We start from the raw sequence: 25,904 nt of genomic DNA on the forward strand, positions 1-25,904 counted from the left end.
GCGTGCTTTTTGTGTGTCGTCAGCTGCGCGTGGGCCCAGTAGACGGCGTGCAGCGAGACTACACGCCGGGCAAGAACTTCCACCTGCGAGTCCGAGGTGACCCGGGGGCCAGCGTCAGCCTGGTGGCCGTGGACAACTCCGTCTTCCTGCTCAAGAAAGACAGACTCACCCAGAGCAAGGTCGGAGACACATTTATGGGTTTATGTGCGTGCGTGAAGATTGTCCGTCTTTCAGGTCATAGTCGGCCCAGAAAATGGATCCAACTTTTGATCAAAAAGACATCTTTTGTCCAGAACTGAAATTGCAAGATTAGAAGAATTTGTGCATGTGTTTTTTTTTTCTTCTATTTTGCAAGGATAAACTGGCCATATTTTGTTGTAAGATGCATTCATTTTTTGCATTAGTTAATTTGATTAAACTGCCGTTTTTGTTAGCTATTACAATCTTACTTTCATATTTTGAGTTAAGGGCATATTCTACAGAAAACATTTTGTCCAAATTTTGGAAATTGTTCTTCTGTTCATTGAGATATTGAATCAAATCTTAAATTTTTTTTGAAAGGGGTGTAGTCATATATGCTGAGCACTGTATCAGTATAGTGAGAGAACAAGTAATAATATCGCAAGAATTTACAATATGTGAGAAAAAGTTGCGATAGGAGTAAAAAGTAATAAGAAAAATATTGCAAAAATAAAGTTGCCAATTTAAATATTTTTTTGTTATGGAAATAAAGCCATAATATGCTGAAAGATAAATTGCAATATTGTGAGAAAATAAAAATAAAAATCACAAGAAAACAAATGTAATATGAGAAACAAAAGTTGCGGAATTATTATATTACAAGAATTAAATTGCAGATTATGAGGAAAAACTAACTTTATTAGCAACAAAAAAGTAAAAAAAAAATGTGAATAATGTCAAATGAAGTTTCAGGCTACACCATGTAATTCTCTTAGTATTGTTTAAAAAAATAATTCCAACTTTATTCGCAAAAGATGACTTTTTCCTCCTAATAAATAGTCCAACTTTTTCTTATAACTTTTTCTTACCAGCTCAGCGGTGGCCTAGTGGTACAGTGTCCGCCCTGAGACTGGGAGGTTGTGGGTTCAATTCCCGGCCGGGTCATACCAAAGACTATAAAAAATGGGACACATTGCCGCTCTGCTTGACACTCAGCAATAAGGTTTTTTGGAATTGGGAGGTTAGATCACCTTATGATTCCCGAGCGCGGCTGCTGCTGCTGCTCACCACTCCCTCAAATGCGGAGAACGAATTTCACCCCACTTAGGTGGGTGTGACAATCAGTGAATCTTATCTTATTATCTAAGTTTTCAAACTGTATCCCCCTCATAAAATGATGATTTGCCATCGCTACCCGTTCACCTTTTGGCGTATTGATATCCAGTATTCGCACCCTCAGATTTGGGAGACGGTGGAGAAAGGTGATCTGGGCTGCACCCGCGGGGGAGGCCTCAACGCCAAGAGGCTCTTTCAGGACGCCGGCCTGCTCTACGCGTCCAGCACCGGATTCAGAACCGACAAAAGGGAAGGTTTGTGCTAATATAAATCATAATAATCATAATAACATCCATGAAAATAATGACCTGGCCTCTCTTCAGCCTTGCATTGTCCAGTCAGCAACAGAAGGAAGCGCTCTGCTGAACTCTTACAAAGGAAAGCTCAGCTGGGTGAGTTTTTTTTTTTCTTGCTGTCCTCAAAATATTACTTTGTTTGTACCAGTGGTAGTTTCTGGCATGGCATCTCTGCATTGTTTTTTGTTTTAAATGCCGACATTTTCAACTTTTTAATAATAATTTAGCATTTTTTTTATCTTAATTCATTCACTCGCAGCCATTTTCACTGAAGCAACCCCCTTCACTCCCGGCTGTTTTACTAGATTTTAACTGATTTTGCAAGGATCACAGAATATTGTGTTCTATTGCTTTGAAAATATGCAACCTAGCAAAAGTAAAATTAAAGTCTCTTCTTTCATCAAGGAAAAAAAAAGCATATTTCTATCTGTTTCCGTTTTGCAGCAATTAGCATTCGAGTATAGCTAAGTTTCATCATCGCAAATCTATGTAGAATTAAATGAGCTTTTTTCAACACGGCCCTGGTTGACCTCTTTTGCCCTGTTGCCACTTGCTGGACGTTTTTGTAATAACTACCATTTTCAACCATTCTTTGCAGTTGAGAAGCTGCATCAAAGCCTTCTGCATGCTCTAGCATAAAAAACAAAACAAAACATTTATAAATACGTCTTTGGGACACGTAAAACATTTAAAATAGAACGTATTTATACGTTTTTGGGAGCAAATTAGTGAATCGCTTTATTAGGTGATATTAACTAGATCATTTTTAGCCAATCAGCCGATTGGGAGTTTATCGGGCCGGTGGAGTACCCTACCCTCGAGTAGGACCTCCGCTCGTCCCCATAAGTTCCTGTAAATGTGGTCCGGTTGGGAAGGCTCCTGCAGTGGAGACGCGCACATACGGGTCTGGCCCCGTAAATTGACCCCCAAGTTCCTGCGGTGGAAACACAGCTAATGACTTTTTTCAAAAGTCATTTCAGCCGCTTGAATCAAAGATCCTCATCAAATCATAATACTTTGTCCGTAGTCCCTTCAGACCAGCATTTTTTCTGCTGGGCAAAATGTCTTCTTTTTTTTTTGTGTGTGCCGATTTTGACTTTTTTCCCCACATATATATATGGATGGATATATATTTATAGTGGACGGCAGGACAATATGGCTGTAACGTGTTGTAAACTTCCAAAGCATTTTTAACACGTACATCATGCAAATCAACGTGCGAATGTGATTGGTTGGTTAAGATCCAATCATGAACCAGAAGTGTTGACATCATCCAAACGATGCATTTTATTGGTTCGGACACGCAAATACGTCATGTCCACTGCAATAATCTCTGGGTCGGAAGGGGTTAATAAAACAAGATTATTCTCTTAACTCTTTGACTGCCAAAAACGTTAAATAACGTTTAGTAAAATCCTATGGAGGAGTGCCAAAGACGTTAAAAGACGTTTTTTCAAAACAGAGGTGAAACTAACCATTTTCTATTGTTGATTACTGAAAAACGGAATAAGGTAGAAACAAACTATTTTTTCTGATGAAAGATGAGAGTCCAATCTTTCATTTGGTAGTATGTGTGTTTCCATAGTCCAAACACATAATTTTCTGTGGACCTTGAAAGATCAGTCAAAAATGCTTAAATCGGCTGGCACCCACGGCATCCCTTTTCTGAAAACGTAACTTTTATTTAATGTCAATATCAACATTGAATTCTCTTAATATTCCAACTTGATTTGTACGACATTGCAACTTTTTTCTTCGCAGTATTATGACCTGTAATATTGCGCACCGTTGCCCCCTTAATGTGTGTTATTCATATATTTGCGTGTCAGAGAATCACTACACGGAGAAGCTGGCGCATCGCTGTTGCAACGACGGTCTTCGGGCCGTGCGCATGCCGTACTCGTGCACGCGGCGCTCGCTCTACATCAGCGAAGGCTGGGAGTGCATCCGGGCCTTCCGCTACTGCTGCGCCACCTACCGAGACCAAGTGCTGGACACGGAGATGCCCACCACCCGGCCGCCGCCCACCACCACCCGGCCGCCGCCCACCACCGCCCGACCCATCCCCACACAGATGCACCTTGGCAGGGAAATGTTTGGTAAGTCTTATTTCGACACGCGCGCGTTTTTCATGTCATCTGACATTGCAAGCGGGCAGGCGGACTTTTTTTTTTTTTAGGATGAGCTCTTTGAGCTTTGTGAGGCATCTCTTTGAGGAGTGCTGTGGAAATGTAATTCCTATTTTTTCTTTATACTTAACATCTTACTTGCTAGCTTACTTACAGTACTTAGAGTACTTCCTTCCTTCATCATTTTCTTCTTTCCTCCCTCCCTTCCTTTACCCACTTTGCCTTCTTCTTTCCTTCCTCTCCACCTTCTTTCCTCCCTTCCTTCATTTCTTCCTTTCTTCAATCGTTCCTTACTTCCCTCCTTCTTTCCTTTCTTTGTTTCTTACAAGCTGACTTTCTTGCTTTCAGGTACTTCTTTCCTTCATTTTCCTTCCTTCTTTCCTCCCCTCCCTCCCTCCTTCCTTCATTATTTCCTTCTTTTCCTTCCTTCCCTCCCCACTTTGCTTCCCTCTTTTCTTGTTCTCTACCTTCTTTCCTCGTTTCCACCCTTTACTTCCTTCTTTCAATCATTCTTCCCTCCCTCCTTATTTGCTCTCTTACTTTCAGACTCAATGTACTTCCTTCCTTCCTTTATTAGTTCCTTCCTTCATTATTTCCTACTTTCCTTCATTCCTTCTTTCACTCCCCGCTTTGCTTCTTTCTTTCCTTCCTCTCTACCTTCTTTCCTTCCTTTCTTCCTTCCTTCAATCCTTCCTTCCCTCCCCACTTTGTTTCCTTATTTTCTTGTTCTCTACCTTCTTTCCTCCTTTCCATCCTTTTCTTCCTTCCTTCAATCATTCTTCCCTCCCTCCTTATTTGCTTTCTTACTTTCTTCCTTTCAGACTCTATGTACTTCCTTCCTTCCTTCCTTAGTTCCTTCCTTCATTATTTCCTACTTTCCTTCATTCCTTCTTTCACTCCCCGCTTTGCTTCTTTCTTTCCTTCCTCTCTACCTTCTTTCCTTCCTTTCTTCCTTCCCTTAATCGTTCCTTCCCCCTGCTTTTCTCTCTTCCTTTCTTACAAGCTGACTTTCTTCCTTTCAGACTTAATGTACTTCCTTCTTTTCCTCATACATCCCTTCCTTCATTATTTCCTTCCTTTATTATTTTTCTTCTTTCCTTCCTTCCTTTCCTCCCCACTTTGCCTTCTTCTTTCCTTCCTCTCTACTTTCTTTCCTCCCTTTTTTCCTTCCTTCAATCATTCCTTCCTTCATTATTTCCTTCTTTCCTTCCTTCTTACTTGGTCACAGCATTTCTTTCTTACTCCTCCAGATTGGGGAGAACGCAGGGTTGACTTTATGTCCTACTCCAACGCCCACAAGGTCTTGGACGTTCCCAGGGTTTACGCCAGTGTGAAGATAGATGTGCAGGAACAAGCTCTCCCTGTCAAATCCGAACAAGTGGTCGTCTACGAGGAGGAAGAAGACGAGTACCTGGAAGAGAGGGACGTGTACTTGCGTTTTCGCTTCTTTGAGTCGTGGCTGTGGACCGACGTCAAGCTCCCCGATGAGGCCGACAGAGACGGGTGAGGGAAGAGAAAACACACAAGTAAATGTAGTCAAAAGTACCAAGATGAATGAAGGCACAAATACAAAGCGGATGTAGACAAAGTAACAGGATAAGTCAAGGCAAAAAACAACAACATAAAAGCAAGAACATGTAGTCGAAAGTATCTGGTTAAGTGGAAACAAATATGACAAGGAAGGAAGTGTCTAAAATATTATCATATTCTTCGGAATGACATGATGTCATCGTGTGTTGATTGGCGTCAGGCTGGCGTCCACGGATCTGAGTCAGCCTCTGCCCGACAGCATCACCGAGTGGGGCGTGCTCGCCGTCAGCTCCTCGACAAGCACCGGTAAATTCTTTGACACTACCAACACCTGCAGTACACGTCTACATATCGTTTGTTTGAATTATTTCATGGCATTTGCTCTTATTTTGGATATTTTAATGGCATTAGAATTATTTCATGATGTTTGTTAGTAGTATTTTCAGCATTTTTGAGTGACATTTGTATTTAATGACATTTTGGATTTCTTGCCATTTTTAAATTCTCATCTGAATTATTGTATGCCTATTTATCGACATTTGTATTAATACAATGACATTTGTTACTTATTTAATGAAATGTTTCCATTATTTAATAATATATTTGATTGGAATTATCTAGTGAATGTGATGAAATATAACCTCATTTGTAGAGCACTTCTAAAACATTAGCAGGCACTTTACAGGTCAAAACAGAAAGGGGGGGGGGGGAATTATATAACAGTTAACAAAAAAAAGAGAGAGTACCCTAAACACACATTCAGGGGGAAATAAAATATGAATTCATTCAATGATTATTATTTTATTTGATAATTTTATTGATAATTTTTGATTCATTTTTAATCATTTTTTAATTTAAAGACATTTTAAGATATTAATTTAGTGACTTTTTGTATGCCATTTGTAATTATTTTATGGGGTTTTAAACAACTCTTTTAAAGGCAATTAAATACATTTTATGACACTTTTTTCCATTTGGTGGCATTTCAATGATGCAATGACAGCAACTTTTATTGTGCTTTCATCCTGTCAGGCTTCTGCGTGGCCGAGCCGTACAACATCAAGGCGTGGAAGCGCTTCTTCGTGGACCTGAAGCTTCCGTACTCGGTGGCCAGGAACGAGCAGGTGGAGATTAAAGCCGTCATCCACAACTACGGCGACGACGAGCTGCACGTAAGTCACACTTGTCATTTCGCATCAAGACTCTCATGCATAGATAATAGAAGCAAGAGCCTTTTGAATGGCTGTCCAAAGGTTCGCGTGGTGCTGATGAAGACCGAAGACATGTGCAGCGTGGCCTTCCGTGACCGCCACACCCAGGAAGTCACGCTGCCGGCAGGCACGTCGAAGGCGGTGCCCTACACCATCATGCCCCTGGCGGTGGGGCAGCTCCCCATCGAGGTGATGGCGGTGGCCCGAGACTTGATGGGTGGAGACCGTGTACTCAAGCTCCTGCGGGTGGTGGTGAGTGGGCCTCAATGGCGGCGGCCGTAGATTAGTAATAATAGTAATCGTAATTTCCATACTTTTCCACAATTCCACGTTCGACAGAAACGATTTAAGTGAATGCTTTTTCAATTTTAAATCATTCCAACTTACTCAAACCATCACAAATTCAAATTGTTCCACTCGTTAACTCTTTGACTGCCAAAAACGTTAAATAACGTTTAGTAAAATCCTATGGAGGAGTGCCAAAGACGTTAAAAGACGTTTGTTTCAAAACAGAGGTGAAACTAGCCATTTTCTATTGTTGATTACTCAAAAACGGAATAAGGTAGAAACTTTTCTGATGAAAGATGAGAGTCCAATCTTTCATTTGGTAGTATTTGTGTTTCCATAGTCCAAACACATAATTTTCTGTGGCCCTTGAAAGATCAGTCAAAAGATCAGTCAAAATGCTTAAATCGGCTGGCACCCACGGCATCCCTTTTCTGAAAACGTCTGGCAGTCAAAGAGTTAAGGGCATACACTTATTGAAAAGTATTTTTGATAGAAGATTCCCCAAATGTTCACTATTAGACATTTTCCACAACAAAATGACCAAATTCATGGACACAGTTGACCTCATCTTCAATTCAAAATGTTGAGGCCATTCTTGTCACAATCCAAATGACCACCCTGTAATTCCACCTTTTCCTTTTCAAAATGTACCCACATTCATGGGGACATAAACCTTATCCACTTACATTCCGCAAACATTACCAATTGAAAATGTTCATTTAGTTCGTTCCGAACATCTTGCAAACTATTTTTCCACAGGCCAAAATTTACCCGGAAATCAACCAAATCAAACCATTAGAAAAATAATGTTCAGGTCATTCAGGACATGTTGAAAATATATATATTTTTAAATTATAAAGCATTCCAAATGTTCCATTTCAAAATTCACCCAAATTCATGGAGACATTTTACAATTCAACCTCATCCTCCCACATTTTGAGTAAGGGTTAGGGTTAGGATGGATGAAAATGTTCAGTTTATTCAGGATATCTTATTTTTCACATTCAGCGTTTCCCGAGAATTTCAAATTTTACATTTCAAAATTCTGAAAATTTATGTCGATCTCTTGCCATCTTTCAAAAATGTTCAACGCGTTCAAGCCATTCACATTTACATTTACACCAAAAAAGTTCACTTCTTTCAGAACCCTCAGGCTATTACATGTGATAGTTCAAAAATCGTCGGTTTTAAATTCCCAATTAAATGGCTTTTTTCACAAATTCACAGACACGTTTGATGATTCTTAAAAAAAAAAAAAAAAAAGATTCTTATTCACTGTTTGAACAATTCAATGAATTACACAGCACCTCCGTTCCAATTCATTACATTCTCTTTCTGTTGTGTTACAATTGTACTAAAGGTTCTTAATTTGCACCCAAACAGATGGATGGGGTACAAAAGACCAAAGTTTGGAGCGCCGTCTTGAACCCAGCAGCTGAAGGAGGTGTGGACGTTTGCTTCAGTCTTGTTTTTTTTTTAAATATGCCGAATTAGTAACATGAAACTTTGATAGACATGTCTGTAATGAGTAGACAGACCTTCAAAAAAATCTCAAGACGCCATTGCCGAAAACACACGAGAAAGCTGACATTTGGACTCAAAGCTACTTTCACTTAGTCACATTGGCACTCAAAAGGAAAATAACTTTGATGACCGATATCAATATTGCAATTTCACAATGTCCATTATGGGGTTCCTCAAGGATCCATATTAGGTCCTGAGCTATTCATCTTATATATATATAATGATATCTGCAATATCTCAAAAATACTCTAAATGTTTTATTTGTTATTTGTACAACTCTAGAACAGTTTCTCAATACTGTTAAAAAATGAACAGAGTACATTGAAAATCGGTTTTGATATGTGATACTGATGAACTTTTGCTTCCGTGCAGGTAAGCAGAGCGTCCGGGTGGCCAAGGTGGAACTGGAGAGCGTGGTGCCAAACTCGACGCCAGAAACATTCATCAACGTCCGAGGTCAGCCACCAGACAGATTGAAAGGTGCAAAGGTGACGCTTCCTAACCCCTCCCTCCTCCCGCTAACCTCGCCCAGGAAACGTGTTGGCCGACAGCATCGACAACTCCATCAGTGACGACTCGCTGGCGTCCCTCCTCCGCATGCCCGGCGGCTGCGTGGAGCAGAACTTGGCCACCATCACCCTGCCGCTCATCGCCACCGTCTACCTGGACAGTACTGACGACTGGGAGGCGGTGGGGGTGGAGCGCAAGGCTGACGCACTGCAATACATCAGGAAAGGTCAGGATGGAGAAACACTATCAGCATTTCAAAATGATGTTGCGACGTGATGGCTTTTTTTCTTCTTATGTTGTTTTCAGGCTATGAAAACCAGCTGGTCTATAAGAAGAGTGACGGTTCTTACCCCCCCTACAGGAGGGAGGGCGCAAGCACCTGGTACATGGCTATGGCGGCCCAAAACTGCCCAAATTAAAACTAAATAAATAAATAAAAACGTGTATATATATATATATGTATATATATATATATATATATATATATATATATATATATACACACACACACACACACACACACACACACACACACACACACACACACACATTATACACATGTAAAAGTAAAAATAAATCCAAAAATAAAAATGCTTAGGACCGCCCCTTCATTTGAATAACCTGACAGCGTCTGCAGCATGAAATAATTAATAATATTGATCGATATTTAATTCTATTTACATATTTATTTTTTAATGTATTTTTATATTTATTTACATTTTTTGAATGTTGTTTTTAATTTTTTTTAATTTATTTTTACTTTTATTTATTTATGTGTATATGTATATATATATATATATATATATATTCTTGTTTTTATTTCCATTTATATTTAATTGTTGTATTTAATTTGTTAATTCTATTTTTGTATCTGTTTTTATTTTCACTTTTATTCATTTTTTTATTTAGTCATTTATTTATTTTTAATTTAGGCAGTTTTGGACCTCCATACGTGGCAGCCACACATCCATTCATAAGAATCCGAGTCCGAATCATAATAAGCGCATATTTTTCTGGCACTCAGGATCACGGCGTACGTGGTGAAGGTTTTCTCCATGGCTCGCACGCTCATCGGCGTCGACACGCAGCAAGTGTGCGACCCGCTCCACTTCCTGGTGCGCAACAAGCTCAAACTCCCCCAAGGACGCTTTGTGGAGGACAACCCCGTCTACAGCACCACCATGACTGTAAGATGTGCATTTAAAACCAATGCGTAACGTGGCAATGTGAGCCAGGGTTGGGGTTATCGTTTGTGCGTCTAGGGCGGCATGCGCGGCGACGACCCCGAGGTCACGCTGACGGCGTTCGTCCTCATCGCCCTGGCAGAGGCCAAGCAGGCGGGAATACAGTGCAGCCAGGAAAACCTGGAGGTGAGTCATTAGCATCAGTGGCAGGCAGAACTATTAAATGTGTTTTAATTTCAGTCTGAAAATTCACACCAAAGTCCAATGCCGCTAACTTGTGAATAGCCTTAGCCTTAGCGCTAATGTAGGTCAAAGGCTGGTCTGAGCTCGTGTGTGCCCCCTACAGGAGGCTATCGATAGCACGTTGGCGTTCCTGAGGAAGGCGCTGGAAACGTCGGGCAGGAGGCCGTACACGGTGGCCATCGCCTCCTACGCGCTCGCTTTGACCGGAAAAGGCCCCGCCGCCTACGACCCCACCCGACAGCTCCTCGCAGCATCCCCCGATGGTACGTCATTACATTAATGCTAATCTCTATTAGGGTTTCTATGGCGTTTTGTATCATATGTTAGCATTAGGCTAGAAGATTTTTACCAGATGCTGCAGCTGGTCTTAACCCCACTTTTTTTTTTTTTTAATGGGCGGGTTGTGTCAGGAAGGGCATCCAACGTAAAAACTATGCCAAACAAATCAAATGAGACAAGCTGAAAGTCACAACATTTTTTTTAAGTATAAGTTGTAGTTGTGCTTTTTGTGGTGAGGACAAGCAAGTTTAAATTCCAGACTCAAATTAGGGTTAGGCCCAGGATTAGGCTTTCAAGACAGGGTTATGGTTTCAAGACGGAGTTGGGGTTTCAAATTGGATTACGGTTTAAATGTAGAGATTCGAGCCTGCATTAGTGTTTCAAAGTAGGCTCTCAATCCTGCAGTAGTGGTTCAAACTAGGGTGTTAGGGTTTGAAATTAGGGTTTCAAGCCAGGGGAATGGTTCAAGTTGGGATTTGTAGCCAGGGTTTGGGTTTGAAAATACAGTAGTTTCAAGTAAGGGTTAGGGTTTCAAACAAGGGCTTTGGTTTTAAATTTGAGATTTCTTGCCAGGATTGGGATTTTAAAGTAAGGTTTCAAGACTGCACAAGGGTTTCAAAGTAGGGCTTCAAATGAGTGTTTTAAATCAGGGCTTGGGTTTTCAAATGAACGTTTGGGTAGGGTTTCAAATTCCGGTTAGAAGCCAGGGTTAGGGCTTCAAATCAGGCTTTTAAATCTGGGTTGGGGTTTCAAATAAGGGTTAAAAGTCCAAATTTAGGTTTCAGGGAAGGTGACGTGTCTCAAACCGGGATTAGGGTTTCAAGATAATGTAAGTTTTTCACAGTAGTGTTCGTAGATAGGGTTAAATTGTGGTTTCAAGCCAGGGTTAGGGTTCCAAATGCTGGTGACAGGTGATTAAAATGATGTCCTAATTTGGCCCACTGTAGGCAGCCGCTGGCCAGACGCTCACAACCATCTGTTCTCACTGGAGGCGACCGGGTACGCCTTGCTGACCCTCGTCAAGATGGATCGCATGCAGGAGGCTGGGAAGGCTTTCCAGTGGATCAACAGCCAGCGCAGGATAGGCGGAGGCTACGGTTCTACTCAGGTACTGCTTACTTCTTCACATAGGTGTGCATGCCAGTGTGAACGCTTGCTTGTCTATTTCTTCTCTAGGGAATTTCTGCATTCTACTTTTTCTTCTCTTTGACGTTGTTGTTCTTTTGATGGTGGTATCAGTCCACCATGGTGGTGCTGCAGGCTCTGTCCGAGTACCTGATGAAGTCTCGGGCCGCTAGCGAGCTCTCACTGAACGTGGACGTCAAGCTCACGGGCCGCCGTGACATCCGATACCACTTCAATGCCAGGACCGCATACGCCGCCCAATCGTCCCGGGTGAGAAACACATGCACACGGCAGGACGGGACAAAACTTCAGATCTTTAAAGTTACCTCTAATGTGAAACAAACGAGGATTAGCTTCCAACATTAGCTTTCAACGGCAGCATTCATTATTGCTTTCCATGTCCGCTTTTAGGTAGACTCCAAAGTTAGCTTCTAACATTAACTCTAACGATAACTCTGTTAGCTTATAATGTGAGCTTCCAACGGTACCTCTAATTTTAGCGATAAGGAGAACCAACGTTAGCTTCTGAGGTTAGCTTCCAACATGAGCTTCCAACATTTCTTCCAGTTTTATTACAATGCCTCTATTTAGCATCCAATGTAAGCGTTCAATCTTAGCATTAACATTAGCTCACAGTGTTGCCAATGTTACTTTCTAACATTGGATTCTGTTGTTAGCCTCCAAAGTTAACTTTAACTCATTCACTGCCATTGACGGCTATAGACGTCAAAAATTCATTTGGACTATTTCTATTAGTTTAACATTTTTTCCCACTTTTGTTAACAAGAGTATGAAAACCTAGACATTTGTTTTATTGTACATTTAGAACAGATATAAAATTTGTGATTAATCAAGAGTTAACTGGTGAAGTCATGGGATTAATTATGATTAAAAAATGTAATCGCCTGATGCCCCTAATTTTTAATAATATTTTATTTTTTTCCTTAAAAAAAAAGATTATTAAAAATTAGGGGTGTCATTTTTTCCGTAATTTATCACATGATTTCACTAGTTGATTCAAAATTAATCACAAATTTTATATAGCTGTTCTAAGTCTACAATATTTTTTTCTAGGTTTTCATACTAACAAAAGTGGGGAAAAAATGCCAAACGAATTGAAATTGAAATTAATTTTTGACATCTATAGAGTTAATGTTAATTTAAAATGTTAGCTTCAGGTAATAGCTTGCAATATTAGCATCCAACGTTACCGCTAATGTTAGCTCTCAAAGAAAGTTCCGGCATTAGCTTTTAAAGTTACTTTCAATAGCCCTTAAAAGCCTTAAAGCAAAGAAAGGTCAACATTCGCTTATGACATATTAGCTCCTTTGTTTTTCTTATGTTGCTTTCAGTGGTACCTTCCAATGTCAGATTCGGATTTTAGCTCCTACCATTACCTCCAATGTTAAAGTTAAGGAAGACCAACGTTAGCTTCTATTGTTGCCTTCAATGTTACCTTCCAACGTAAGATTCTTAAGTTAGCTTACAATGTTAGCTTCCGGAGATGACTTCCAATGTCACATCAGATTCCGAAGTTAGCTTTCGACATGGGCTTTCCGTGTTAGCTTCTGCAGTTAGCTGTACCGCTAACAGAACTAATGAGTACCAATGTTAGCTTCAATCTTAGCTTCTAGTGTTATTTAACCACCATGCTTTCTTTGTTCTGTCTTCTTCTGTGCAGCTTCCAGCTGATTTGGACTTGACCGTGGAGGCCACAGGCAGCGGTCAGGGAATATTGGAGGTAAGACGGGCGCCAAAATGGCCGCCGCCGCCAAAGAGTCGACTGACTTGTGTGTGGTGACTCCAGGTGGTGACATATTACAACCAGCTGCATGAGGTGGACGAAATGACACCCTGCCAACACTTTGAGGTCAGCGTTGACATTGAGGAATCCAGCGGTGAGTCGCATTCCTGAAGGCACTCTGACGAATCACAGCGCAGCACAATCTTTTTGATTTTAATTCGTTTTACGTGTGTGGTTGTTATTTTTTTTAGTCACTTGTATTTTTGAAATGGACACAACAGAATCACTCGTTTTCTTTTCGCTGCTCATATCACATGTTGCTGGGCAGATTTTGTGGTCCACCCAAAACAACATTAATTGTTTGTTGTTGTCGTTTTTTTAACCGCTACAGAAAAGCCTACCGCAGATGTGGAGAAGTCTTACCTGATGACCATCAAAGTCAGGTGAGAGCCCCGCCCACCCTAGCCACCGAGTCTCTCCTGATTGGTTGGAAGGTGCCAGCAGCTTCAAATCCAAGCTAATCAGGGAAGCAACCATGCTAACAACACTGACAAACTAAATACGTATCTATCTATCTATCTATCCATCCATCCATCCATCCCTCCCCATGCATGGTGTTTTTATATTACTCCTAATAGGTAACCCAATTAATTGTGTGCTAAATGAACTCCTGACTCAATAAATGCCACTACATGATGAAATGTATTTGCAGGGCGTTAGGACCAAGCGACGTTAGGATGGTGGTGCTGGACATCAGCCTGCCGACGGGTTTTACCCCCGAAAACTCGGACCTGGAGCTGGTACATATATTATTTTCTAATTTCATTATCCCCTCATGGGTCTATCTATACTGCCCATTTGTGTCCCTGAGGGTTCACACAAATTTTTATTTTTTATTGTTGATAATAATGTTACATTGTGTGTGTTCAGCTGTCCAATTCGGTGGACCGCTACATCAACAACTTCAAGATGGTGGACAACCTCAGCGACAGGGGCTCCCTCATCATCCACTTGTTCAAGGTCATTGCCAGAACCGCAACCGGGCACTCTGACCCGGTTCTGCTGACTCAGCTGGTTCGTTTGTTCCTCTCTTGCTCAGGTGTCCCACAAGGAACCTGATATCCTGGCCTTCCGACTCCAGCAGAACTTCAAAGTTGGCCTCCTGCAGCCCTCCTCGGTCACCGTGTACGAGTACTACAACACTGGTACTGCTCTTTCTCTTCTACGTCTACATTATACTGCAGATGCACTCATTAGTCACTTTATTAGGTACACCCTAATGATGCAATGCAACCTGGCCATAAAATACTGAGAAAAAAAATACTACAGCACTATAATCTCTTTAGCATGTCAATGGCGATTTGCATTTGATGTTAGCATAATGCTAGTTTTTTTTTTTTTTTTTTTTTTTTTCAGTACGTTGATTTGGTGATAGCAAAAATTGAAATTTTTTGTTGTCATTAGACCACCGCTGCAGTAAGACCTACACGCCGCCTCAGGAAAAGGGGGATCTTACGCACATCTGCAAGGAAAACGTCTGCCGCTGCACGCAGGGTAAACGCAAAACAAGCCAACCAACATAAATGGACACGCTAATCGTAGGCAAACCCTTTGGTCGACTCACGTCCACAGGCGACTGCTGCGTCCCCAAAGCTGACAGTGAGAGCTTCGGTGCCAAGGAGAGAGAGACCTTTGCCTGCAACTCTCTGCACCACGGTACTTTTTAGACCCCAAAAACCACTTTCCCACCTTGTCCACCCTGGTGTCGTCGTTCTAGAGAAGGCAACCTTACCTAACCCCTTAAACCCAAAACCAACCTCTAACCCAGGGTTCTGCAACCAGCGGCTCTGGAGCTACATGTCGCTCTTTGGTCCCTGTCGTATAAATCTCACACACAATTTTTTTTAGCAATATCTATAGTTTTGGTTTTGTTTTTTGAGAAAATACTATTTAAATTAATTAATGATTTGGATGAAAATGAATAATATTTAAAAAATGTCAGTCCAAATTTTGTCAGAAAAAGAGAAAGGTAGATCAAAAAATTGTTTTAAAAAATTACCCTAAAATGTCAATGAAATTGCCAAAAATAAAAAAGGCAGAAAATAAATGTTCAAAAAGGAATTAATGTCCAAAACAAAAGAAGGGCAGAAAATTAACATAAAATATCTTTGGAATTGCCAAAAACAAAAAACAGAACATGTACAGTATTTAAAATAAAATAAAAAGTAGAAAAAAAAACATTCAAACAATAGAAGAAATCCTGAAAAGTACCATAAAATGTCCACAAAATTGCCCAAAATGTCAGAAAATTGATAGCAAAAAAGGCAGAAAAATAGCCATGAAATGTCGAAAAATAAAGAAGAGATGCAGAAAATGACCGTTATACTGTATGTCTATAAAATTTACATAAATGTCAGAAATTTGACAGAAAGGCAGAAAAGTCTTAAAAGTTTGAAAAATCACCCGCAAAACAAAAATCCAAGCTCGGAAGACGACAGGTAGAAGAAAAATGCACAAGTGTACATATTGGATGCTGCTGCCACATTTTTGTCTTGTGGTGGACCCTTAATATTTACATGTGTTTATTTATTATATATAGACACATTTTTGCATTTTTATTTGGTCTAAGTGGCTCTTTTGACAGGAAAGGTTGCTGACCCTTGCTCTAACCCATAACCCTTCAACCCTCCTAACATAACCCCAAACCTCTCTTAAACCTAATCCTAAATACACCTAATCCTATTAACCCCTAATTCGAACATTCTTGTTTTATGCAATTTTCCCTCTTCTTTTTTTAGTTTTCCAGGTGAAAGTTTTGAGCATCCAACAGAGTTACTACGACAAGTACGAGATGGAGATCACACGAGTCATCAAATTGGGTGAGTGCTTCTTTTTTTTTTGGGGGGGGGGGGGCGTTTAGGAGAACCCCCATTCAAGAAAGGTGTGAAACAATCCTAACAGGCGTGGAGGCAGGAGTGCAAGTCGGTCAGACCAGGATGTTCGTGTCCCACGGGGGCTGCAGAGAGGGGCTGGACTTGAAGGTGGGCTCCCAATACCTCATCATCGGACCCAAGGACGACCAGTGGAACGCGGACACGGACAATAACAGGTATGCGCTTTGACGTTCACAAATCCAGCTACACCGACTGAAATACGGGATGGGCAACATTATAAAAAAATCAAATAAAAAAACTTCCCCCTACCACGCATGATCAGTTTGAAGTTGCAATAACAAGCATTCACCACTAGATGGCAGACATCACTCCCACCTGACGATCTCCATTAGAGAAGGAGTAACGTAAGTGTCTGTCGTGCTTGCGCCATCTGTGATGTGTTGTCGTCAGGGTCACGTACACGTTGGGGACGGGCACGTGGGTGGAACGCTGGCCGTCGACCGACGACTGCGCCGGCGGAATCCTGCGGGAAAAATGCGCCAACCTGGAGGCCGCCGCCACAGAACTGTCGCTCAACGCCTGCCGCTTGTGAGGCGTGTTCTCTTCTGTATGAATGGCGCCAACGAGAATGTTTCATTTCCTGTTAAGAAGCGCGAGTGTTTAAAAAAGGAAGTAGAATGTGATGATTTATGCACATCCTTTTTAATAAAAGCCTCCAAGAATACTGGCATGGTCATCATATAATCATATTAAGAAACGTTATTACATATACACATGTACAGTGGATCTGAAAAGTCTACACACCCCTAATGGTTACAAACTGGTGAACTCATGATAAATTGGAATCTGGTTAAAGTTCAGATGTTCTCGTAGGCTTTTTCTGACATTTTTCATCACTTCATTGTCTTTAAAAAAAAAAAAATGGATATGGAAGTAGTCTGTTCCAGGTTCCCTACTGATGCCATCACCAAACATTTATTCGCTGTACAGGCCATGCTTTTATCAACATTTTTTAACTGACATTTAAATGTAAAAGAAAAGTGAAGCACTAATATAAAAAATCCAGTATACATTTGCCATACACGTAAAAATAAGTCAAGCTCTTTAACTCATTCACTCCCAGCCATTTTCACAGAAGCAATCCCCTTCGCTCCCGGCTGTTTGACTGGATTTTCACTGATTTTGCAAGGCCCACAGAATATTGTGTTCAATTGCTATAAAAACATGGAGACTACCAAAAGAAAGATTAGAGTCTCTTCTTTCATCAGGAAAAACAAGTATATTTCTATCTGTTTCCGTTTTACAGCAATTAGCGTTAGAATATAGCTAAATTTCATCATTATTCAGAAATCTGTTAAAAACACTGGGGGAAAAAAGCTTTTTTGCAACATGGCCCTGATTGATCTCTTATACTCTCCTGCCACCTGCTGGCCGTTTTTCTAATAATTACCATTTCTTCAACCGTTCTTTGCCTTTAAGTGGCAGCGTCAAAGCCTTCTGTATGCTCTAGCATTAAAAATACAAAATAAAAACGTATAAATATGTCTTTGGGACACTTAAAACATATAGAACATATTTATACGTTTTGGGGAGCAAATGAGTTAAAAGAAGAAGAAGAAGAAAAAAAAGTCACCTTACCACAATCTGCTGTAAAAATTATTACATGAATATTTTTGTCTATTAAAATGACAATTTTCCTTAGGTCCCCCCACCCACCCCCCCCCTCCCATAAAGTTAATAATGTCTGTATTTTTGGGCAGTATAATTTTTTCTTCTCCAAAAGACAAAAATGTATACATATTTGTTATATATAATTTCCATATATATCTTTTTGGCTATCCCACGTATGTCAGGTTTCCCGTGCCTGAGGTCAGATTCGATTTTTGTGCACGGGGCGTCCTCTTGAGGTTTGAGCCTGTGGATGGACATGCCAAAGAGATTGTTTAGTAACGACAACAGGACCAAAGCCGTACGTCCATACAGTGAAAAAGGTGATGTCCAAATTCAAATCAGGCACCTGAGACTATTTTGGTGCGTCTTGCTAGAATAGACATCCACGCAATTTTTTTTTAAAACTAACTTTCCAAGCGACACTATTGAGAGAATTTGCCTGCTTGGGATCCAAAATGGAGGACTTTCTGGTTAACATTGGGCACGGGTCTTTGAGATGTTTTTGTGCATCCTGTCACGACAAACATCTCCACTGGATTTCATTTTTGACCAATGAAACTGTTGCTTAGGGCCGATTTTTTTTTTTCTCACCCCAAAAATGATCCCCCTCCCCAATCTTTCCCAGGCTCACCATTAAAAGAGAATTGGCCCAAAATGGCTGCTTCAAACCAAAATAGCTGACTTCCTGTTGGATTTCGTCCCATCATGGTAGACATGGATGGATTTTAAGACGCCCATAGGAATAATTGAAGTGGCTAAAATAAGAGAAATGATGCATACAGAAGTCATCCCGAGGCATGGCTGCTGCATTTGACGGTGGCGTACTCCACTGCATCGTCCTGATCCTCGTCCGGGTGCCTCGCGGCGTTGGCGACGTTGGAGTAGATGGGCGCGTTTTTGTTGAAAGCCACCGCCGAGTACACCAGCTCGTCCGGAGGATCCCCGCCGTGGTTTGCATTCGCGTTTGGCTGATGACGTTTTGGATCATTTTTACAATTGTCATTTGTATTTATATGTTACACTTTCAAAACTATTTGGCAGTTTTGTAACATTGTAACAACTTGAAAGTTGTTGTCTCACCTGAGCTTTTGATGCCAATTTCTTCCTAAACGAACATAAAAAAAAAACAAATGAAATGAAGACCTTTGCCCATTTTAACATAAAAAAAATGTGTAGCATTTTTGTCATTTATTTTTTTTACAATTTTAAACATAAACATCTTTTTTTTTTTATGCAAAATTTTAATAATTTTTTTTTTCATTTTTAATATTGTAAAAAAAAATTATACATTTTTTACATTTGTATCATAATGATACCGATGCACTAGGCTGCCACACCAGGAAAAATGATCTATGTATCTGTATATTTTGTTTATTGTGTACTTATTCCAACTGTAAAGTGTCTTTAGAAAAGCGCTCTATGAATGAAATGTATTACTATTATTATTACGAAGATTGTTAATATTTTTTAAATGTACTACGGGACCTTGAACACTTTTAAAATGTTTTGTTTTTAATTTATATTTGCAACATTTAAATAAATTTTTTTTTTTTTGATAACTTTTTTTTTTTTTACAATTTAAAAGCTTAATTTACCTACCAAAAATAATAATAATAAAATGACCTGAGCAGCAGAACAGTGGCGAGAAGCAGGACGAGCAGCACGCCGGCCGTGATGCCACCCACCAACGTTGCCTTCAATGGACCTGAGGAAGCAAAACGTTAAAGCAGCTGGACGGAACCGTGGCGGGACCCATCGTGGAGCCGTGACCATGATGACTTACTGGCCTTGGCGTGGAGCCGCAGCGTCGCGTTCCTCCACCCTTTTATGTTGAGGGCTTTGCAGCGATACTCGCCATCGTGCTGCGCTTGGTAGTCGCTGATGTTGTAGACGGCCGCTGTGGATATGGGAGACTCCTCCTGGTCCTTGTACCAAGTGTAGCTAGCGCTGGGGTTAGCATCGCTGCTACATGTCAGGGTGACCAAAGAGCCCACGCTGATTTCATCGGACGGTCTCGATGAGACCTCCGGAAGCCGAGGACCATCTAGGGGAGATTAGATTAGATTTCCTCATTTCTAACATAACAAAAAAATACAATACAACTATGAAGTAATTGAACCTTTTTCCTTTTTTTTTTTTAAACATATCTAATTTACCTTTAACATTTTGTTTATATTTTTTAGCATTTTAATGAGAAAAAAATATGAATTTGGAAAACAAGTTTTTTTCCATAATCAACATCATGTTTTTTAACATTTTACATAACATTTAAAAACAAAAAAAAAAAGATTGAAATAGACAAAAGGGCAATTTCTGCAGAGAGTCAGAATCCTGCCAAACTTTTTTTTCTCTCTCTCTTCACTGGCCCTAATCCTCTTCCGTACCACACTGTAAAAAACATGTAATAGCTATAGACGTTAGATGGAGTGGAAATGTTTTAATGTAACAAAAAAAGATCACTTTTAATGTAAGTCATAAAGTTTTACATGTTCATTTGAACATTCCATCCCTCCTTTTGGACTTTGGTCAAAATGCACACTCAATCAGGTTTAAGTCTGGAGAAAGACTTGGGCCAGTCTGGACCTCCATATTGACTTTGGGACTTACACCGGACGTCAATGACCACAGTTGAAGAGTTGACGACTCCATATTGATTGTGGGCCGTGCAATAGAAGCTTCCGGCATCTTGTGGGCGGATGGAGTTGAAACGGAAAAGCCCTTCTGGTTTCTTGTACACAGGTCGGTTGTCCTTGTACAACGTGTAGCTAGCTGTTGGGTTAGCGTTACTGCGGCAATTCAGAGTCACTGGCTGGCCCTCGTCGATGACATTTGATGGACTCGCCCACAAATGAAAGAACTTTGGAGCATCTGAGGAACACAACGTTGGCCTTGTCGGTGAGGTGCTCATTTAAGTCCCAAACTAGTACAGTACTGTACTCACATTTCACATCGACCTCGAAGGATTCCGAAGTCTTCTCCCCCAGCTCGTTCTTCACGCGACAAAAATATTCTGCCGAGTCTGAAGAATGGATGGCGCTGAAGACCAGCTGTGGTCCTTCTGAAAGGTACTCTTTTCGATCCGAGTTTCTGGTCTTCTTAAACCACCGGTATGATGTTGGAGTGTCAGTTCTGCAGGTCAGGTTCAGTGGATGACCCTCCAAGACCTCAACTGGGTCACTCGGCGACACCATGGGAACCTTCAGAGCATCTGGACAAGGAGGTAAGAAGATGGAGGAGAGAGTTAACCTCCACCAAGGCCACGCGCGTGGATGCTGTTCAACTCCAGTTCTGCAGGCGGCAGTAATGACTTTTCAGCACAACCCCATCAAGGCGGGGTCACTGCCCTCACTGGGCCCCGATGCAAGCGGACTACAACGTCCGAAGTGATCAGTAAGTTATTATGTAAATAGTTTAGTTTACTATTTGTTGTTGTGCTATTTATAATAAAAACATTGAGCAAGTAGTTGGAAAAATACGGATATGGATATAAAATATGGATGTAAAATTTATTATTTAAAAAATTTTATTGTATTAATTACAGTAAATAAATTAACCAATTATTTAAAAAAAACTAAACAAATCTTAAATTGGAGTTGTAAAAGTACGATAATAATTATATTACTATTTTCTATAAATTATTTATAATTAAAAAAAATTAACCAACTATTTAAAATTACTTTCTTTTTTTGAAATGGAGATAAAATAGAGTAAAATATATTTGACTATTTTTCATTGCCATAATTAATGTAAATAAATTAAAATGATTTTAAAAGCTGATTATTTAAAATATTTCAAATTTTAAATTATTTATTTCTTCTTTAACATTTTATTGTTTGCAATTAATTATTTATTGAGTCAAATAAATAAAATAGAAATGTGCTTTAATTAATCACTTTTGGTGTCAATTGGCTACATGAAGTCAACAAAAGAAACTATGTGACTCGTGATCATGTAAATGCTTGGTGGGCCGCTTTAAAGAACAGCGCTTATTCGAAAAATAAACTCACACAGGAAAGGAGAGATGCCGAGGGGATATTCTTTCACGGCACAGTTGACGTATTCGCCAGGTTTTAAACGGATCGTGATCTGCTTGGTTGTTTCTGAAGGTGCACAGTTGCCTACTCGTTGTCCGTTCTTCTTCAAGCACAAAGTCCAAGGAGCTGGCGGACTGCAGGTCGTGTGACACGATAGGCGAGCGTCTGTGTAATAATCGTTCGCCTCCACAGTGATCACCTCTATGTGCACAGCTGGAGGCAAGAGAAAACAAACAGGTGGGTCCAGGAAATGCATGCTCTATAGGGTTTAGGTCTGGAGATTTAACTCTTTGACTGCCAGACGTTTTCAGAAAAGGGATGCCGTGGGTGCCAGCCGATTTTAAGCATTTTGACTGATCTTTCAAGGTCCATAGAAAATTATGTGTTTGGACTATGGAAACACACATACTACCAAAAAAAGATTGGACTCTCATCTTTCATCAGAAAAAAAAGTTTGTTTCTACCTTATTCCGTTTTTCAGTAATACACAATAGAAAATGGTTAGTTTCACCTCTGTTTTGAAACAAACGTCTTTTAACGTCTTTGGCACTCCTCCATAGGATTTTACTAAACGTTATTTAACGTTTTTGGCAGTCAAAGAAAAAAAAAGTTCCATTTCTCACATAAAGGCATCACAATGGAGGAATGTGTTGAAAGTTTGGTGGCGTCAGCGGCTCACAGGCCTGATGCAACAAAATATGACGACCTCCATATTGACTTTTGTATTTACACGAGGTTTCTTCTTTCGTTCTTTCTTCCACTTTTTTCTCTTTACTAATATATATATATATATATATATTTTAAATAATTCCTGTTAAATTAATTTGAATAAAAACAAAATACATTTTTTGTATGATACCATAATTATAGGAAATATATGATTTAGTTCCTCTTAAAAATATATTTTCTTGAAAAATACAATATTGAAAAGAATTTATTAATGTATTTTTTAAATGTTATGCAACAGTTTTTTTATATTGGACATTTTTTTTAACTAAAAGATTTTAAGGGAAAAATAAAACTTGGATAATAGCAATTATTAAATTTTAAAAAAGTTATATTTTTACCTCCCAAAAAAAAAAAATTGGATTTTGTCCTCAAAATATGATTTTCTTCGTGGAATAAATTGTATTAGGTTTCTGAGCCCACCCCCACACAAGACCAAGGGATTATAATGACTATAACGTTGTTGTTTTCATAATTTAAAAATAAAACAGATGTGGTTGGAAGGGCTTTGAAAGACGCTTTTAGTGAGAACTCATACCAGTGACTTGTAGATCGATTCCAGGCAGGACAGTGTACTTGTCGTCATTCGTTATGAATCTGAAACTGTAAATTTTGGCGTCGCTTTCTCTCAGTTGGCTGATTGTCAAACTGCACCAGTTTTTGTTTTTTTCACAGTAAGAGTTTTGGCGACCATAGTACTCAGGGTCCGAACTCAAATCTTTAGTGTGGTAATAAATGGGCCATTTGGCGAACCACAAAGTCTTAACATTGCTGTTTCTTGTTGCTGGGTACTTGAAGGAGCAGTTGAGCTGCACTGTGCTTCCTCTCAGGCTGCAGATGCTGGTTCGAGGAGTGCAAGTCCCTCCCCAGCCATGCGTCGCCAACCCTGAAACACATTTCCAAAATGATATGCAAATTTACTCTTTGAGTATTATGGCCTTTTAATTTGTAATCCATCGATTACTCGGTGGGGGGTTGGGTAATCTACTGAAGTTTACCCCCCCCCCCCCATTATTATATATAATCATGACATTTTGTAGAATAATTCCATCTTTTTAAAATAAAACTATGCAACATTTAAATATTATGTATTTATATATATATATAATATATATATTATGTATAGTATGCAATATCTTTCAAACGTCAAAAGATCTGGTCCAGATTACACTTTTGGAAGCAATGTACACGTAAACACGCATTGAACACGCTATATCTCCGTCAAACGTTGTCAAGATTTGTTGTGTGGTTGACAAACCTTGTTCTGATCCAAATGATACATTTGGGAGCATTGTAAATGAACCTTGAACCTTTCAACACTGAAATGGGGACAAAAACCTTGATGGAGCTCGCTCTCTGTTGCAACCCCCCCCCCCGAATACGATCGAGATGTTTTCTGTGGCAGGAAGTGAAGCAACCTGCTAGTATCAAAAATCACAAAACTGAATGTGAATTTGTTCGTCACTTCAAAAGTTTGTCAAAATGTCAGTTGCTTCGTCGCCCTAGCGAAATTCAACTCTCCTTTTTTTTTTTTAATGCCAAGGGCAAAAGGTGTTGTGGTTCATCAGGTAGACAATAATAACAAGAACATGTAGAAAATAAGCATTTGAATACATTCAGACTCCAAAGTTTCTGTGAGCAAAATGTAAGCGATGTCGTACCTTGTGCGATGAAGAGCAAGATGACAAATATGACGATTCCCTTTTGCGCGGTCCAGCTCATATTTGCTGCTCATGTGAATTTGATGCTCGCCTCTCGTCGCCGTCGTCGTCTCAGCGTGTGAGAATGAAGAGAGTGAGAGCTGACCTTCTTCCTCTTTCCCTCATTGACATGCATGACTTCACTCAGTTCGAAAACAAAAAAACTAACAGTATTGAGTTACACAAATGTGTCTCACTTTTGCTTTCTCCGAACCTCCCGCCGACTGTCGACATTACTTTTTGTTTAACGCAAAATCCACTTTTGGATCTACATATTCACTATTCTGGAAGAAATGTGAATGTAGAACCTAAGAGTCAATTGCACATGTTACATGTCGGACAAATGCTGTCTGATTTGTTCCGTTTTTGTCCAAAAGTGCTTTGATTTGGATTCGATCCCGATTACACCTTTGTAAGCAATGCATTGTAAATATAAAGTCTAAGATTCAATTGAAGAATTTTCTGCGTACCTCAGTAAAGTGTTATCACAATTGTTGTTGTGTTATGTAGATTTGTTGTGTTTGTCAAACCAGAATAAGCTAACAACACGTGAAAGGATAATGAATGGTCTGTCCGCATTTGGACAGACATATGCCAAAATGTTTTGAAAAAAAAGTTTTGACTTGACTTCCACTTGACAGCCCTCTAATGGCTGAGGCTCATTGAGTTATTTCCATCATTTGACACAGTAATGACAACACACAGCATTAACACTAGCCATCTTTCAAGCTAGCATCTATCTGGCTAGCGAGCTAGCAAGCTAACTATGTGCCGATAATACGAGCAACAGAGAAGTCAATGAATTTACTTCCCCTAAAGGATCATGTTAACATAGCAATGTCAGAATTTTTATTTTTATTTGTTGACACGTAAATTACAGCCAATAAATTGACCTCACGTGACATCTTTTCAACTGACGCTTCGCACACATTCAAACAAGTCAGTGGCAGCGTTGGGCGCATCTGATTGGGTGCTAACGACGAGCTACTCAACAGAAGGTACAGGTTAGTAAAAAACATATATATAATAATAATAATCTTTTGTGATATACTGTATGTATTTGGAAAATGAGAGGTTCTATGAATCACAAATGTTACCACATGCCAATCCGAAAGTATTTAGCATTTTAACGTGTTGTGACATTGTCATGTTTAGTTTTTGTCATGTTTAGTTTCTGTTTTCCTTGTGTGTTTTCCTTGTCTTGTTAATCGTGATCCTGCCCTTCCTCGTGTCATCCAATCAGTGCCCTCAGCCACTTGTGTCTTGCCCAGGTGTGTCTTGTTGCGTCATTAGTGTTAGTGTATTTAGTCTGCTGTCTTCCCTCTGTCTGTGTGGGTGCATTGTATGTTTGTCTTTTCCCGCACGTCACGCGGCTCGTTGTTTGTTCCCGCCCATGCCCATGCCCATGCCCATGTTCATGTTCAGGTTCATGTTCAGGTTCATGTTCAGGTTCATGTTCATGTTCAGGTTCAGGTTCATGTTCATGTTCAGGTTCAGGTTCATGTTTTGTTTTATGTTTT

General features: G+C 39.9%; 2 protein-coding genes across 5 annotated transcripts in view; one reads left to right on the forward strand and one right to left on the reverse strand.

Moving 5' to 3' along the window:
• Window positions 1–16,977, forward strand: part of LOC144054950 (venom factor-like) — a 29,612-nt gene extending 12,635 nt beyond the window's left edge. For both annotated transcript variants that reach the window (XM_077570410.1, XM_077570411.1), the window contains exons 18-45: window positions 24–179; window positions 1,421–1,550; window positions 1,620–1,688; window positions 3,422–3,691; window positions 4,972–5,224; window positions 5,472–5,557; window positions 6,284–6,423; window positions 6,505–6,714; window positions 8,134–8,194; window positions 8,647–8,730; window positions 8,807–9,010; window positions 9,091–9,166; window positions 9,809–9,971; window positions 10,047–10,154; window positions 10,315–10,474; window positions 11,438–11,598; window positions 11,730–11,885; window positions 13,297–13,356; window positions 13,423–13,513; window positions 13,751–13,802; window positions 14,072–14,159; window positions 14,290–14,379; window positions 14,459–14,564; window positions 14,824–14,913; window positions 14,992–15,075; window positions 16,158–16,238; window positions 16,321–16,468; window positions 16,704–16,977. In XM_077570410.1, coding sequence (XP_077426536.1) covers window positions 24–179; window positions 1,421–1,550; window positions 1,620–1,688; window positions 3,422–3,691; window positions 4,972–5,224; window positions 5,472–5,557; window positions 6,284–6,423; window positions 6,505–6,714; window positions 8,134–8,194; window positions 8,647–8,730; window positions 8,807–9,010; window positions 9,091–9,166; window positions 9,809–9,971; window positions 10,047–10,154; window positions 10,315–10,474; window positions 11,438–11,598; window positions 11,730–11,885; window positions 13,297–13,356; window positions 13,423–13,513; window positions 13,751–13,802; window positions 14,072–14,159; window positions 14,290–14,379; window positions 14,459–14,564; window positions 14,824–14,913; window positions 14,992–15,075; window positions 16,158–16,238; window positions 16,321–16,468; window positions 16,704–16,845 — 3,519 coding nt within the window. In that variant the 3' untranslated portion in view covers window positions 16,846–16,977. The remainder of the gene's footprint in view (window positions 1–23; window positions 180–1,420; window positions 1,551–1,619; window positions 1,689–3,421; window positions 3,692–4,971; window positions 5,225–5,471; window positions 5,558–6,283; window positions 6,424–6,504; window positions 6,715–8,133; window positions 8,195–8,646; window positions 8,731–8,806; window positions 9,011–9,090; window positions 9,167–9,808; window positions 9,972–10,046; window positions 10,155–10,314; window positions 10,475–11,437; window positions 11,599–11,729; window positions 11,886–13,296; window positions 13,357–13,422; window positions 13,514–13,750; window positions 13,803–14,071; window positions 14,160–14,289; window positions 14,380–14,458; window positions 14,565–14,823; window positions 14,914–14,991; window positions 15,076–16,157; window positions 16,239–16,320; window positions 16,469–16,703) is intronic.
• Window positions 16,978–17,975: 998 nt separating this feature from the next.
• LOC144054951 (Fc receptor-like protein 2) lies at window positions 17,976–24,452 on the reverse strand. 3 transcript variants are annotated; one of them, XM_077570413.1, is made up of 10 exons: window positions 24,346–24,452; window positions 23,223–23,570; window positions 21,932–22,171; window positions 20,866–21,132; window positions 20,532–20,792; window positions 19,708–19,968; window positions 19,524–19,629; window positions 19,005–19,029; window positions 18,705–18,892; window positions 17,976–18,168 (listed from the first exon to the last, which is right to left on the reverse strand). In XM_077570413.1, the coding sequence occupies exons 1-9, from the start codon at window positions 24,404–24,406 to the stop codon at window positions 18,710–18,712; spliced, it is 1,752 nt and encodes a 583-aa protein (XP_077426539.1). In that variant the 5' UTR covers window positions 24,407–24,452; the 3' UTR covers window positions 17,976–18,168; window positions 18,705–18,709. The 3 variants fall into 3 exon arrangements, with proteins under 3 accessions (XP_077426539.1, XP_077426540.1, XP_077426538.1); XM_077570414.1 differs by having other exon boundaries at window positions 17,976–18,892; window positions 19,548–19,629; XM_077570412.1 differs by having other exon boundaries at window positions 17,976–18,892.
• Window positions 24,453–25,904: the final 1,452 nt, after the last annotated feature.

Source organism: Vanacampus margaritifer, chromosome 7 (assembly GCF_051991255.1).
Source record: "Vanacampus margaritifer isolate UIUO_Vmar chromosome 7, RoL_Vmar_1.0, whole genome shotgun sequence".
NCBI classification, from domain to species: domain Eukaryota; kingdom Metazoa; phylum Chordata; class Actinopteri; order Syngnathiformes; family Syngnathidae; genus Vanacampus; species Vanacampus margaritifer.

Coding starts and splice junctions, on each gene's coding strand:
- LOC144054951 (XM_077570413.1), bottom strand. CDS start 24,406: ATGAGCTGGACCGCGCAAAAGGGAATCGTCATATTTGTCATCTTGCTC. Junction 22,172..23,222: donor AATCGATCTACAAGTCACTG/GTATGAGTTCTC, acceptor TCTTGCCTCCAG/CTGTGCACATAGAGGTGATC. Junction 21,133..21,931: donor CGGCATCTCTCCTTTCCTGT/GTGAGTTTATTT, acceptor CTCCTTGTCCAG/ATGCTCTGAAGGTTCCCATG.